Source organism: Quercus lobata, chromosome 9 (genome assembly GCF_001633185.2).
Source record: "Quercus lobata isolate SW786 chromosome 9, ValleyOak3.0 Primary Assembly, whole genome shotgun sequence".
Lineage (NCBI taxonomy): Eukaryota > Viridiplantae > Streptophyta > Magnoliopsida > Fagales > Fagaceae > Quercus > Quercus lobata.
In genome coordinates, this window is record NC_044912.1 from 7,339,024 (window position 1) to 7,354,643 (window position 15,620).

General features: G+C 35.0%; 2 protein-coding genes across 7 annotated transcripts; one reads left to right on the forward strand and one right to left on the reverse strand.

Moving 5' to 3' along the window:
- The first annotated feature begins 498 nt into the window (after positions 1-498).
- LOC115962334 (protein IQ-DOMAIN 14-like) lies at positions 499-3,710 on the forward strand. 4 transcript variants are annotated; one of them, XM_031081248.1, is made up of 6 exons: positions 499-862; positions 955-1,265; positions 1,501-1,830; positions 1,995-2,231; positions 2,337-2,483; positions 2,703-3,710. In XM_031081248.1, exons 2-6 carry the CDS (start codon positions 1,140-1,142, stop codon positions 3,462-3,464), a joined length of 1,602 nt encoding a protein of 533 aa, XP_030937108.1. In that variant the 5' UTR covers positions 499-862; positions 955-1,139; the 3' UTR covers positions 3,465-3,710. The 4 variants fall into 4 exon arrangements, with proteins under 4 accessions (XP_030937108.1, XP_030937107.1, XP_030937105.1 ...); XM_031081247.1 differs by having other exon boundaries at positions 1,504-1,830; positions 2,325-2,483; XM_031081245.1 differs by having other exon boundaries at positions 500-862; positions 2,325-2,483.
- A 6,525-nt stretch (positions 3,711-10,235) lies between these two features.
- On the reverse strand, positions 10,236-13,619 carry LOC115962312 (growth-regulating factor 7). 3 transcript variants are annotated; one of them, XM_031081223.1, is made up of 4 exons: positions 12,951-13,618; positions 12,611-12,778; positions 11,587-11,989; positions 10,236-11,273 (listed from the first exon to the last, which is right to left on the reverse strand). In XM_031081223.1, exons 1-4 carry the CDS (start codon positions 13,321-13,323, stop codon positions 10,499-10,501), a joined length of 1,719 nt encoding a protein of 572 aa, XP_030937083.1. In that variant the 5' UTR covers positions 13,324-13,618; the 3' UTR covers positions 10,236-10,498. The 3 variants fall into 3 exon arrangements, with proteins under 3 accessions (XP_030937083.1, XP_030937082.1, XP_030937084.1); XM_031081222.1 differs by having other exon boundaries at positions 12,611-12,781; XM_031081224.1 differs by lacking the exon at positions 12,611-12,778 and having other exon boundaries at positions 12,951-13,619.
- Between the last annotated feature and the right edge of the window lie 2,001 nt (positions 13,620-15,620).

The window sequence follows — 15,620 nt, forward strand, 5'->3', positions numbered from 1 at the left end:
GCTTGAACACCATGTTAATCTTTTAGTTTTATCATTTAATACTTGGTTCAGTAGATTACAAGCTTACAGTCTGAGATGCCTATGTAAATAAAGTATAAGATGTCTTTATAGAGTATCAATAATGAGTTATTGCAATTAAAGTTGTTTTAAAGACTATAGGACCACTTAAGCAAATGTACAACAATTTTCATTTAATTTTCTTTAAACTTCTCTTTATGCGCCGAAATTGAAGTGTATGTGTGTGTTTTTGAGAGTTTGATTTCATTTTTTTAAAATATAATTTAATAGATATTAAATGCAGCTAACTAATCAAGCACTTATTCACAAAAGCCCAAAAAGAAAGACCAAAAAAAGAGAGAAAAAGAAACAGAAAGAGAATCCAACACTAGTTTTGACTGGTTTACCAAATCAAAAAGCTGCATCTTTCAACAATTAATAAGATGCTATCTAGAAACATAAGTTGGTGTAAGGCTTTCTCAAGTTCAAATTCCTTTCAAGTTTGACAGTCCAATACCAACATGTCACCTCTCAAGAACACCTCCCAAATTGCCTTGGATACTAATAAAATAACCCTGAGAGCTCTTACATGTTCCTTCACCATAGGAGGATCCCAAAAAACAAGCATTTATCCTTATCTCTTTCCCAAAAATCCAAATCCCAAAAGAACACTATAATCTATTGTAATAGTTGTAATCCTCTCTAAGCGTGAATCTATGATAGTTACATACTTTTTTTTTACAGAAACGTGAAAAAAAGCAAAAGCTTCACCTTCCCTCTAGCCCTTTGCTCAGCTTTCATCAGTCTCGAGGCTACTCACTCTTCCATGTTGTCTTCAACTGCCTGACATAAAAACTATCACAAAGTATTTACCACGCCACAAAAAAACACTCAAATTTTTTTATCATATATTATAGTGTACTGCAAATATTGACGTTACATTATTATATGATGCAGTGTTTGTTCCCACATGCATGGGTTAGTAGCAACACCAACTTGGAGACTACATAGTTTGTTGTTTTCCTCTCATTCATATCCATGTGCCTTCTGCATTTAAAGTTACCAGCTACTCAAATAGTGAAGTTCTTAGCTATAAAGCAAAGAAAAGCACCGGTTAGAGTTTACTGTACTGTATATTTTTCATGGGGAAAATTGGAGGAAGCTCGTGGCTGACTGCTGTTAAAAGGGCTTTTAGGTCTCCTAGTAAGGAGAATGGGAAGAGAAGCAGTAGAAGGAGAGAAGAAAATGAACAAGAAGAAGAAGAAAAGGTACAAAATTTCAATTTCCTACGCTTTGTTCATTACCACACAAATTAGTCCTCGAGAAACATATTGCACTGAAAGTTTGAAACTTTACTTCAAAAGATGTACCCCCTTAACGCATTTCCACTTGAAACAACCATAGTGAAAGAGATTTATTTTCTTTTTTTTTGAATTCTTCAATGTGCATGTAAAAATATGTTGATGACCAAAGATGAAATTTTTGTTTGTGTGTTTTGTGCAGAAGAGAGGGAAACGAAGATGGATTTTCAGGAAGCCTTCGAATCAGGAAACAATTACAGAACACTGCCAAGCAAGGACAGTAACAACCACCACAGCTAATATCACTCCAACCACTAGTGCTGTGACTATAGCAACCAACACTGTTTCTGAGGCTGCAGATGGTGAGCAAAGACATGCCATTGCAGTAGCCATAGCAACTGCTGCTGCTGCTCAAGCTGCAGTAGCAACAGCACAGGCAGCTGTAGAGGTTGTTCGGCTCACTAGGCCTTCCATATTTGTGAGAGAACACTATGCTGCCGTGTCCATTCAGACTGCCTTCAGAGGATACCTGGTAATGAAACGAGAAGTTTATTTCTTATTTTCTAGAATATATACTTCTATAGACAAAGAAACGTACAAATTACCCATTGTCGCAAAAGTTTAAATTTTTCGGAAATGATGAACTTAATCATTTAACTATAATTTTAACAACACTTAACGGTTATGGTTATGAAGGCAAGGAGAGCTCTTCGGGCACTTAAGGGGCTAGTAAAGCTGCAGGCTTTGGTAAGAGGCCACAATGTTCGTAAGAGAGCAAATATGACACTTAGGTGCATGCAAGCTATGGTTAGAGCCCAAGCTCGGGTAAGTGACCAACGTAAGAAGAAGCTTTCAACCGAAGGGAGCATAGATTCTGCAATTAGCGAACCAAATAGCTTATGGGAATCACATTTTGCTGAAAGGAAATCCATGGTACTGTGAAATTATCTTCAGATTTCTTATATATATATATATACTGAGCTTTAGCTAGTTCTGCATAATTATGTTTTAATTCGGTTGTTAAAGTTTTCTATGCAGTCTAGAGATGAAAGTAGCACTGCTGATGATTGGACCCATTGGGATGACAACCCCCAAACAATAGAGGAGATTCAAGTAATGTTACAGAAAGCAAAGGATGCTGCTTTGAAACGTGAAAAGGCCTTGGCTAATGCATTCTCTCACCAGGTTTTGCCTCTTCCTCTAAAGTCGCTACTAATTTTCTTACAATCTTTCAAACTGATGTCTGATGTGACAATGAATGTTATTAGCGCTAAAAAATTTTATATAATTGATGACATGTTAGTTTGTTAGACTTCTGTCTTATATTCATATTCAGAATATTATTTATTGCACTAGTGCACTTCTTAGCTCCCTGTTACAATTTTGTGCATGATTCCATCAAAGATGTGGAGAACTGGTAGAGAGAAAATTGCAAGTGAGGAAGAGCCAGAAGAGATGCCCAAATGGCTTGATCGGTGGACAACAAGGAAGCAATGGGAGAGCAGAGGCAGAGTTTCATGTGATCAAAGAGAACCCATAAAAACTGTGGAAATTGACACCTATAGACCTTACTCCTACTCTGCTCCCAATTCACAAAGACCACCGCATCAACATCGCTGCTACCAAATCCAACCACAGAGACACAGTTCATTTTCTGTGGCCTCTCCTGTTCATAGAGCCCACACAAATCTCACCTTCCATTCACCAATCACACCATCCCCATCCAAAACAAGGCATCTTCATGTGAATTCAGCTAGTCCTCGATGCTTAAGGGAACAAAGGAATAATCATCCAATGCCTCAGGTTCCAAGCTTAGGCTCCACTTACAACCATGCAATGCCTAACTACATGACTGCTACTGAATCTGCTAAGGCTCGGTTTCGATCACAAAGTGCACCAAAGCAGAGGCCTTCAACCCCAGAAAGAGAAAAGACAGGATCATCAGTGAAAAAACGCTTGACGTTCCCAATTCCTGACCCATGTAGCGGTCTTGGAAATGCTGGTGGTGGTTTTGATTTTAACTCGATGAGTCCATGCTATAAGAACATTGATGGAGGCAATGTTGGGATGGAACAAAGGTCAAACATGTCATCTTGTTGCACAGACAGCTTTGGTGATGAAACATCTCCACCTTCAACCAATGATCTTAGGAGGTGGTTGAGGTGAAAACTCTTAATGATGTGTAGCCATCATGCATTTTCTACTTGAGAGTCTGAATTACTTGAGGTAGATGAAGTGAGATTGTGAGAGAAGCATGTTGAATGGAAATGTACGATGGGACCATCATTAATGGAGTTCATAAGATAAGCCCTCTTTTTGCTTATGTAAAGTAGTAACTCACACATCCAAACAAGACTGAATCTGCAGTCTCAGACTCTCAGATGGTCACACCATCGAGTCTAGGTTATCTAAGTCTCGGTCCCCACAAAATTAAACCACCTTATTTTATATAACCATGTACTTTGCAACTTGAGCTTCCAAAGTAGTCAGATGCAAATTGAGTTAACACCACCCAGCTAACCAACACACACACACACACAAACACGTGAGTTGAATCATGAATGTCCTTAACGAAAACACTTGGAAATGTTATCTAAAATAGAGGTTATTAACATAACAACAGGTGGTGAGGAAGACACACTCAAATATTTGATAGCATAATAGTATTCAATATCACACCATATAGGCCTATTTTTAGAATAGTCGTAGAAAATTGTGGTCCCCCGTCAACTTCAATCATTTTACCTAAGTAGAGGTCTTGAGTCATGAACGACTTCAATGCTAGTTCAAGAATCACAGCTTTAACACGCATTACTAACCATGACACTAGGATTGTGGGGGTAAGCGCTAGGATTCATGTTCAGGGATCATATGAGTGAGCATCACACCAATGCTACCTAAGCAAATCTTGTTTGTCTTGAGTGTGCAACCAAATTATTCCATCTAATCGTTTAAGTATCAAGCTGCTATGTAATCACTGATAACCCTAATAAAGAGAAATCACTTATACTTTATCAAAGAGAAACACGTCACGTGATGCCATATTTTCCAAAACAGTAGTCAAGAAAGGTGAAGAATCCAATTAAAGAGACAAATTATTACAATTAAAAAAAAATTATGACTTGATGAGTTGGTGTAAATATGAAGAGAATATAAAATTATTGGAAAACCTATTGCACAAGGGGTGTAAAAGTCACATTTTCAATGTATTTGGTCAGTGTATATTTGCACACCCTTAGTAAAATGATGTGTGATATATAACAAGTGTGGACATTGAGAGTGTGAGACAATAATTGCCCTTATAATAGTCAAATAGGCTATGTTTCATTCCATGACCTTATTCCTTCCTTCACAATCATAATCTCAAAAGTCGATCAAATACTGAAATACATCCTTTGCATATTTTATTGTTGATCTTTTACTGTAGTGGAGTGAGTCTTTAAACCATATCTTTAACTACGTTTCATAGAGATTCTTCTTAGGGAATTGTCCAGCTTTATTCAATAAAAGTGAGAACCAAGCATGCATGTGTTGACAGGATCCAGATGTTCTCCACATCCCTGTTTACAACGAGAAGAGACATCAAGAAGATTCCTCGACAAATTTTAGAGTTGAATAAAGGTGAAGCTCAAGAAATTGCATAAATGTTAGGTACAACTAAATAAGATAAAATCTATGATCATATTGGTATAGGACCGTAAGATGATGTGTGACCAGTCAGGCATTGGCGGCTCCACATGTAGTTCAGGGTGATCACAGGACCACCCTGACTTGGCAAAATAATTAATTATTATATGTAAATTTTATTATTCTTAAGAAATATTTGTGATTATTCTAAAATTTTTTAGGCCCAATATAATTAATTTTTTGACAAAATTTGGCAACAAACTTGATCGTAGACTTCCACTCAAAAAAAAAAAAAAAAACTTGATTGTAGACTAAAACTATAACTCCACTCAATATTTTTTTATTAGATGTGAATTGTGAAAAATTCACCATTGGATTACATTTTCTTTTTATAATCTCCATACTTGCAAAATTTTAAGAAGATAAAAAATTAATAATTATGTCATCAATCAAATATTTAAATTTTGAGTTTTTATAGTCTAAAATTACATAAAAATTTAAGTTTATAGATCAAATAATAAATAATATTCAATTAACATGAAATTTGACATGTGTTTTAAGAATATAAAGAACATGCAATTCAACGGTTAGATTTTCAAAATATATAGTTATGTTAATTTGTTTAGTGAGAGTTGTAGTCTTAGGCTACAACTAAGTTTGTAACCAAAATTTTTCTTTAAATTTTGGCCCCTTTAACAATATAATAGGTCCTTACAAACAAAAAGAAAAATCCCAATAAATTTTTTATCTAACTAAATTTTTTAAAGAGATGTAACTTATAACATTAATAATGAGATTATCATGTAAAGATTTCAAAATAAGAAAATTTCTTTAAGAAAATTGTCAAACTGTGTGTGTGTGTGTTTTGGTCAATATATGAAATTCTCTTTTTATTAAATTTTAGTCAATAATTACCACCTTAAAAAATATTCCTAGAGCTACCATTGCAGTTAGGGCCGGCTCTAGACATTTTGGAGCCTAAGGCGAGAACTAAAATGAGGCATTTTTTATACTTATATATTAATTAAATTAATATTTATTTAATATTTTTATATTTTAATATATTTCATTTAAAATCTATTTTTGGTGAATTTCTTGCTCATTTGTGATATTTTCATCTAAATTTTGTGTTATATTTTGTTTATTACTAATAACAAATTTATCCATTGATCCTTTTTGAGACTTAATTAGTTTTTTTTTTTTTTCTTTTTTTAAGTTTTTCATATCCAGATGCATATTTTCTAGTAGACATTTCTAATCAAACAATATATTTATAAAGACTAAAATAAAAAAATATCTTTCAAGTGTGGAGCAAATGAGAAATAGAACTGTAGGCTCCAAAGACGGGCTTGCTGGGCCAAACTACTATTTGGGCTCGCAATTTACTTGTATGGTGGCCGGGTCTGGGTATCCTACCTTGGGTTGTCCTAGGATAAGGGACCCAATGCAATCACTTTTCTCCCATTTCTCAATGTTATCTCCTCTCTATTTTCTTATTCTTTCTTTCCTCAGAATTGCATCCCCTGACTATCCATTCATTTCTCCTATTTATAGCCTTCGTTAATGGGGTGATCATCATTATTTTCTCTCTTAGTGCAAAGAAGGGTCCAATGTCAATGCGCTTAAGTGGATTTTTAGGTACGAGTGGCTTTGGAAATGGTTCCCACTTCCATTAATGTGTTCAGCAGTGGAGTTTCCTAAGGTTCTGTCGGGCACTTAAATGGCAATGTGACCAAGCATATGCATAGTGCCTGGAAATGGTTTCCCGAGCACCCTGTGAGCAAGGTGTACGCAATCTGCCTTCTAAGGGTCTGGACAACACTCAGTTCACATTAGCAGCAATTCGTGGGTTTGGGTCGGGGCTCTTGTTGATGTGAAGGTTGGATCTTTGGCCCATATCATTGATTCATAATCCAAAGCCCAATATGAACTTGGGCATTAGGTGTCATACAAAAACCTAATTTATATAAAAAGTATTGTTATAGTTTCACTGAACAATAACAAGTTTTTAGCAATCTCAACCTGCATAAATAGAGATTTATTTGTTATATTACCAATAACTAAAATATATATATAAACACAAGATTAAAATTAAAGAAAAAAATTAAGTACAGCCATAACAAAAGTACAAGCCCAACCCAGCCAACATGGCCACACACGTCTTATTAATAAGACCCACCAACAAAAAACACAAAACAAATCCTATTACACCTATAACCAAAAAAAAAAAAAAAAAAAATTCTTGAAGGCCCAAACGTCCAGCCATAGCTTAATAAAATGGACCAGTCTTAACAAATAAAAAGCAGAAAAAGCCAAGCCTTATACCTCAAAAGTCAAAACTCATCCATCTGCAGAATCAAAACGCAGCAGCAAAAAAAAAAAAAAAAAAAAAAAAAAGGCAATCGGTAGTCCTCACTCCCCAGCCAATTCAGAGTTTTCAGATCAAATATGATCGGATGATTTGGATCGGAGGAAGCTTGAGCCAGGCAGCCAACAACAGTGGAGAGAAAGAATGAGAGAGGTGGAGAGTAAGAGCTGAGAGAAAGAAGCTGAGCAAGAATGAGAAAGAGAAACGGTAAAATTTTTAGGGATTTTAGGTTTTTTATTTGTTTTGATTTGTAATTGTTTTGTGGTTAATTTTTTAGACCAGATTTGTAGTTTATCTTATTGAATTTTGGTTTGTCTAGAGGATAATGATGTTATTTTTGGGACAATTGATTTTGTTTAGACCAAAAAAAATTTTTGTGCTACCAATATTTAACCGAATATAACAAAAAATTTGTTTTTTGGTCAAAAGAATGTGCCACATTTTTTTTAGATTCACCTCAAACTTTTTTTTTTTTTCTTTTGGGTGCCTTCTACCCCTTATTTTCTAAAATTTTGGGCCCCTCTTTCCACTTGGGGCCTTAGCCAATTGCCTAATTGGCCTAGTGGAAGGGTCTAATACCATTGGACACATTAGCATGCATACACATGTACGTATCTTAATGTGTTCTATGCATTGGACATAAGCCATGTTCAAATAAATCACATTAAACATATATAGTAATCACGTAACAAGAAAGTATAAAAATCAATGAATGGCCATCTTCATTTTGGCCATGCTCCATTCCAATACATTGTCAGACAGCAAAAGGTCAGAACCTTACACATTACAAAACTTTTTTTTTTTTAGAGAGGAAATCATTACAAAACTAAATTTAGAGTATACCCACTTTAAAATTTCAAAATTTAAGGTCAGAATTGATCATAGAAATGCTATTGTAGTTCGGCTTCGTTTTATCTTTCTTACTCAGAAGTCCGAAAGTGACCAGACTTTGGGCTTGAACATGTACTAGTTTGATCACAATGTGATATTGGAATCTGGATTGGCCCACATATACATTGCCTGTTCTTTTTTCCTTTCAAAATTTCTACAAATATATATATATATATATATATATTTTTTTTTTTTTGAAAGGAAAAAATATGGTTTAAGTCTACCTCCTAGCCACAAGCATCCATTAGGCTAAACTAGTGTCGGTTTTGAAACCCCAGTGAATGGTACCAAAAATGTGGGCAAAAGATCATGAACTTTCATGTTTGAGCAAATCGATCGAAAGTCGAAACTTTGTCGTCATTAGACTGCTAACACAATTTTTACTGATACAAACAAAATTTGATATGTTTTGAGATTACCAGCACATCTAGTCTACAAACTCTAACAAATACTTTTGTACAAAAATGAGAAAATTTTAACGTACGAATATTGCAAGGATTAAAAATGAGTAAGGCATATAGCTTCTTTTTTTTTTTGGTTTGGAAACGACCAAACTATTCAATCATTAAAAAAACCTATATTTGGGTGCACCGAATAATGTTCCAATATGTTCTTATGTAACAAAGCTACAAAATAATGTTTCAATATATATACAATTTGTGATCAGTAACGTCATTTTTATATGAGACTATCATTAACATCATTTTAATCACACTCCAATCACAACCTATCACCTTAACAATTGTGAAATGTGGTAAATTGTGATGAGCGAAACATCATTTTCATATAGGACTACCACTAACATCATTTTTATCATACTCCAATCACAATCTATTACCTTAACAATTGTGAAATTTGTTGTATATCTAGACTTACTATTTCATAAGAAAATTGCTACATGCATCAACAAAGCTACAGGAAAAAAAAAATATATATATATATATATATATATAATAACTTTTTTCCCATTTGAAGTTGCAAATTGTGATTAGTGCAACATTATTTTCATATGAGACTACAACTAACATCATTTTTATCATATTCCAATAACAATTTATCCCCTTAATAATTGTGTATCTAGATTTATTATTTCATAAGAAAATTGCTACACACGTAAATACACCGAACATTTCACATCTTTTTTGCGAGTGGAAGTGAAATTTAGGTGTATGTAACAATACTCTTTTCAAATTGCTAATATTAGAATCATAATAAGCATCAGCTTGATGCACTGTTTTATTTGGTGTGATCAAATCAGATGAAAATAACAACGCAATTAAAACTTCAAGCCAGCCACAGTATATGCTTCATTCCATGTTATATATCATGTATATTTCGGGTGTACGCTACATTTCATGTTATATATCATGTATATTTTGAGTGTATACACTCTTCTCTCTCACAGCACATAGGATCCACGTCAGAGCTCGGAGATGTGTACAACCAAAACATAATATCCTTTTGTGTGAGAAGTCTGTTTTACATGTTTGTCAGAGAGAGGTGTGAATGAGATCAGCCCTTTCATGTGACTAGATGTACTTCAAAACTTGGTGGGCTAGTCATATACTGAGACAAAATCACAAGGTCCACAGCATTGATTTTACTCCAGTGTATACACACCCACAGGGTCAGAGATGGGGATTATCAAACATTATTAGCTTTACTTTTTCCTGCTAATCTTTTTAATCCATTACCAATTTTACTTAAGGAATAAAAAAAATATAAGAAGAATGGATTACAGGCAGAAAGCCCAACATCCATGATATTTTACTGTAATCTAATTATCAGGTAAAAAATAATTTGCATCTTTTGTAAGCAAGAGCAGTAAAAACAATTTCAGAGCTGTGACTAATAATTGATGTGCGCGTGGGCCAAGAGAGAGAGAGAGAGAGAGAGAGAGAGAGAGAGAGGTGTTGACAAAGGTCAAAGATAGATATTTTTAGTTTTTACTGACAAAAGAAGAAGCCACACACATGCCAGCTTCAATGGTTACTCGGTAGAACCATGAGCTGGATTGTGATCTCTGACTTAAGGGTTACTGGAGTAAGAAAAGAACACCACAAAAAGCTGTAAAATTTAGATAACAATCCATGGTCAACAGTCAGTCAACACAACTAACCACAACTCTAAAACAGATATTCTTTCATTAGACCTTACAGTTGCAGAGAATTTTTGAATATCCCCAAAAAGCTATTCCCAGTCCAAAATGCACAACTAAAAAATTATGCAAAACTAAGATGATCATAATGAAAGGAACCTATCACAAACTGAAAGAACAAATTAACTCTATAATTCATCATGGTCCTAATTCACTCTAATTCAACCAGAGCAAAGCCATTTCAGGATTGACAGCTGAACTCACAATGGTTGAGCTGCTGCTATTACCACTACTATCAGATAATGAAGGAAGTGTTCTCTGAAGAACCCCAGATGGCGATGAGACCATAGTCACCGGAGAACTACCCAAATCACCATTTCCGGCGATTGGAGAGGAGGAATTCGATGCCGCCCCGGCTATGCTTGGCCTTAGAACCTCAGCTAATGGTCCACCTGGTGTGGAAGCAACTGAAGAAGCAGGGGTGAGCCAGTTTGTGAGATGAGATTTGGTACCATTGTCATTGCTTTGATCCCTTCCAAATAGGCCTAACCCCATTGGGAATTTACCCATTTCTTCACCAATGGAGTTACCACCACCCACTGATAGAGTGAGTGAAGACGGTGAGAGCCTCCCATTTGGTGAGACAGAGCACATGGCGCTAGAGTTGGCTATGTTTTCCTGTGTTATTGAATTAGACCATGCATCAATGAAACCCCTTGTAGCTCCTGTGTCAGGCTTTTGTGTAGAAACCATATCTGAATTAAATGACAAAGCGCAATCTTTGTTGCGTGAATCTTCATAGTTTCTGAAACATTCATATAAATTCAGATTCAAAGGCCCCTCTGCATATCTTTGTTTGAAGACAGGAGCATTGGTGTTAGAGAAAGAATTCCCAGAGGTGAATCCCATTTTCGTTTCCATCATAGGGTACCATTGTTGGTCATAGGTAGCCGTGGGAACATGTGCTCCTTTCACCATCCAGTCCAAGCACCTATAAGAGTTGAAAACACTAATTACATCAAACACCCAATTCAAATTTGAACATAATATCCCAACTAAATGTCTCATTTTTTAAAATAACCAAGAAGATCAAACAAGCCAAGCCTTACACAATCATCATGCTACAACTTGAACTTCTCAATTTCTGAGATTCAAAACAACAAAACTTACTAAAGCTTAAATTTCTCTCTTCCCTCTTTTCTTTCCCAACTTTCCCACCAACTAAACCAGGATCATAAAATCAAAAAATGATATATACTAATAAGAAACCCCAATTTAAGAACAAAAAAAAAAAATTTACCCACCAAGGTTCCTTGTGTGATGCAACAGTAGGCTGATGGTATGGCTGAGCAGGTCCAAGAAACTGAGATGGAAAGCCATTGGTGTTGATCGTGGGGTTAGGATAAGCCACAGTAACAGGGGATGAAGTAGTAGGAAGAACATGATAATCTTCACGGCGTGTCCTCTTGATTATGTTGTTGTTGCTGCTGCTGTTGTTGTTGTTGTTGATGATGTTTTCAGTTTTGGTATGAATTTCCACAGGCTTTCTTGAACGGGGACGGCCTCTATGTAAGTGACGTTCACAGTACTTGTGATCAGGTGCCACATCTCTAGAGCACCTCCATTTCTTCCCATCTGTTCTCTTGCACCTACCTGGCTCTGGATCTGTACTGTTCGACAGCCTCAGATTAAAACCACTACCGCCCACTGCCCACCAAAACATTAAGCCACAAATCAAAGATTGTAAAATTTCAAAGATATGGTAGAGACTAAAGAGACACAAAGTTAAACTTAAACCTGGGCACATTAGCTAGTAGGAGAAAAAAAAAAAATCAATCCATCACTAAAAGATTGTAGGAATTATTGAATTGAAAAACAAAAGGCTCAAACTTTCTTTAACACACATATTCAATCACACTGAGGAAAAAATTAAGAAATCCACATCAAAGTTCAAACAGCCCAAAAAGAAAAACAAGCATTTATGAAAGACAACAGAAATATTGAAGTGAAGAGCAAAACTTTGCCCTTGTGTGAGAGAAGTACATATAATAAACGCACACACATATCAAACAGCAATTAAATTAAACAACCCATCACCAAAAGATAGGTACAAGAGACCCAAAAGAGGAAAAGAAAAGAGGTACTGTATGTGGTGGCGTGTTTGTGTGTGTGTGTGTGTGTGCGCGCTTGTCTTGTTGGGGAAGAGAGAGAGAGAGAGAGAAGACCACATCAGATCAGTCAAGAATGGGGCAGTCCATCATGAAAATAAGCAGAGAATGAAGAAGACAAGGGGAAAAAAAAACCAGAGAAGAGAACAAGGGTAATTACAGTGAGAGTGGGAAGCAGCTGGGTCAGAAGTGTTTCTGCAAGTGGGAATGAGTAGCTCAGGAGGAATAGGAGCAGAAGCCATCATGTACTTGTATATCATAGCTTGTCTTTCAAGCTCTCTCCACTGTGCAATTGTAAAAGGAAACCCCAAAGATGCTGCCATCCTCACTGCTACACACACAAAAACACACACATATCTTCAATGCCTGCCTCAGACAAAACCACCTTTACTCTCTCTCTCTCTTTAATTAATAAATATCAGCAAGAAGGTAAAAAAAAAAAATTGAACTTTGCATTGACTTGAGAAAGGAAAAGCAAAAAAACACAAATATACAAAAACCTGGGGATTTGGAGGCTGTGTGAGGAGTTGTAGCAGTGTCAAAAGGCTGCACAGTTCTTACACCTGCACCACCACGAGTATGTTGTTGTTGGGTAACAGCAACAGCAGAACCAGAACCACCAACAACAACATCGTATGTATCATTACTTATTATAGACCTGTTTTTACATGTGGGACCATCACCACCATCCCCAACCTTTACCTCATATGATGGTGATGATGATGATGAAAATGGACGGTGGTGATTTCCATGATGAAACATAATCACCTTGTTAGTAAATGACTCCTCAATATTGCTGCTTTGCAGTTTCACACTACTGCTCTCTCTTTTGGCTTCCTTGTTTACAAAGTCTAAGCTATCCATCCTAATCATAATATTAAAAACCACTTTCCTCAAATAGAAAAACCAAAACTTTCCTTTACTCTCTCACTCACCACACACAACTCTCTTCTCAAGTAGTACTAGACCAACTTTTTTTGAGTTTCTGCAAAAGAGAAAAAGCTTTATGCTTATGGGATTTTCTTATGCCTCTCTAACTCTTTAATGCAAATCTGGTACGATTTCTTTTTTGAAGTGGTATTGTGGGGTAGAGTAGATGTGAGATTTTAAGATCGAGTAATGGGTTGCCGCCACCCTCGGCCTTTGTTGTGCCTCCATTCTTCCAACATTCGCACCATACTAGCTAGTAGACAAAGTAGAAAAAAGAAGACTTTATCTCTCTCACTTTCTCTCTCTCTCATCATCATTGTGGTAGCTATCGTTTTATGCATAAAAGTTAAATCCTGTACTAAAAATCTTCCACTTGCCCCATCTTATATAAAATATTATTATATTGGGCACTGATCAATAGTATTATTAGGGCACCCCCACACCCCTTCTTTATAACAGCCACCCCTTTTGCTACCTAGACAGGCTAGAGATCTTTTTTTTGGAAAGGTCTTGGTTTAAGTTTACATTGTAGTTTGTTTACATTTGTTTTGCTTAATAAATTGAGCTTAGTTTTTGCTTAAAGAAAATGCTGACGAATACTCTTATAGTATTAATTAATAATCAATTTAAAAAAAAGTTTTTATGAAAAAAAAAAATTAATATTTTGACAATTTTTTTCATTTCTCATAAAAGTGATATTAAAATTTTTCTAAAATGAATTATTAATCAACATTCTAAGAGCACTCATTGACATGACCCTATAGTTAATGAGTTGAGCACAAGTAAATTATTTTTAAAAGAAACACACTCTTAGTTAATGATCCAAGCTTGAGACTTGAGCTTCGTATGAATAATAAGCTACTTCTATTAATTACCCAACTGCCAGTCACCCCTCAAAGATCTCAACCTCATTGCAATTTTGTGCTATATGGATTTGTCAATAAGTAAATAAAGATAAAGTATTTTTTACGGGTTCTAATTAGCTCAATTAGTAAAAAAAAATTGTTGTTAAAAGATTTGGGATTCAAAGTTTAGATCTTACCTATACCAAATATAAATTAGTGTCTTTACTTGATAATAAGAGCAATCATTCTTAGAGTAAATACAACGAGAGCATCTGTCGGCTTAAATACAATAATTTAGGCATAGTATATTAAATTTCTTAATTAAACTTGAACACTTTGATGGATTGAATTTAATTTTCCTTTGAAAAATACAACAGGGCTGCCACTGCAAACAAGTGGTCAAAGGGTGACTCAGGCTTAAACCAAATCTGAACAGTTCTCTTTACTGATTAAGCCGAGTCCAAAGATGTAATATAGTCAGGTTTGAATGCATCCATAGTTGCCTTCTTTTTCTATGGACATGATTAAGAATGTCAATAGTTTCTACGCAAACACATGGACTAAAGCTTCTTTCATGATTTCTTTTTTCTTTTGGGTTAGGTGTACTATTTATTTTGTTATAATAAGAGGCGTAGCCAGGATTTTCCACTTGGGGCAAAATTATATATTTATATGCTAGTCAAAACTTATAATTATTACAGTAATTATATTTTATATATAATAGTCAAATTTAATGTATCAATGTTGGTACAACTTATAAGGCACCTGGATTCAAAAGGGAAAAAAAAAATCAACTAAAAATATATAAAAATGAGATGATGATAATGAGAGAAAAACATATGAGGAAAAAAATTGGAAATATGAGAAATGATCAAATTTTGTGAGAAAATGACGATGATGGGACCTGAATAAATGAATTTGAAGGCTAAGAATGAAAAGAAAAACCCACCAATTCGAGCAATGCTCATTGCATTTAAAAATTGAAAACAATAGGAACAATGTCCGTTTTCTATTCTTAGAAAAAATAAAAAGAAAGACACCTGGAGATTAGGGATTTATAAGATTTTGGTAGAAGTGTGTGTATTGTTTGGGTGGAGTCCACTTGAGAAACTAACTAAATATTGGAATTGTAAATGGCTAAATGCAGTCGTTGTTATATTTTAAAGGGAAATAACATAACAATGAACGGATCTCCATGACATTTTTTTTAAAGGAAAGTCATTATCCAAAATCAGAGTAAAGAGAAAACTAAGCAAAACAACAGTAAAAAAAAAAAAAAAAAAAAGCATGAATTGTGAAGATGATGAATATTCATAGCTAATTGGAACTCTAAAACCAAAGACTATTTTCCGTTCAATAGTTTGGAAACTCCAAGTTCTTGTCATGTTCTACAAG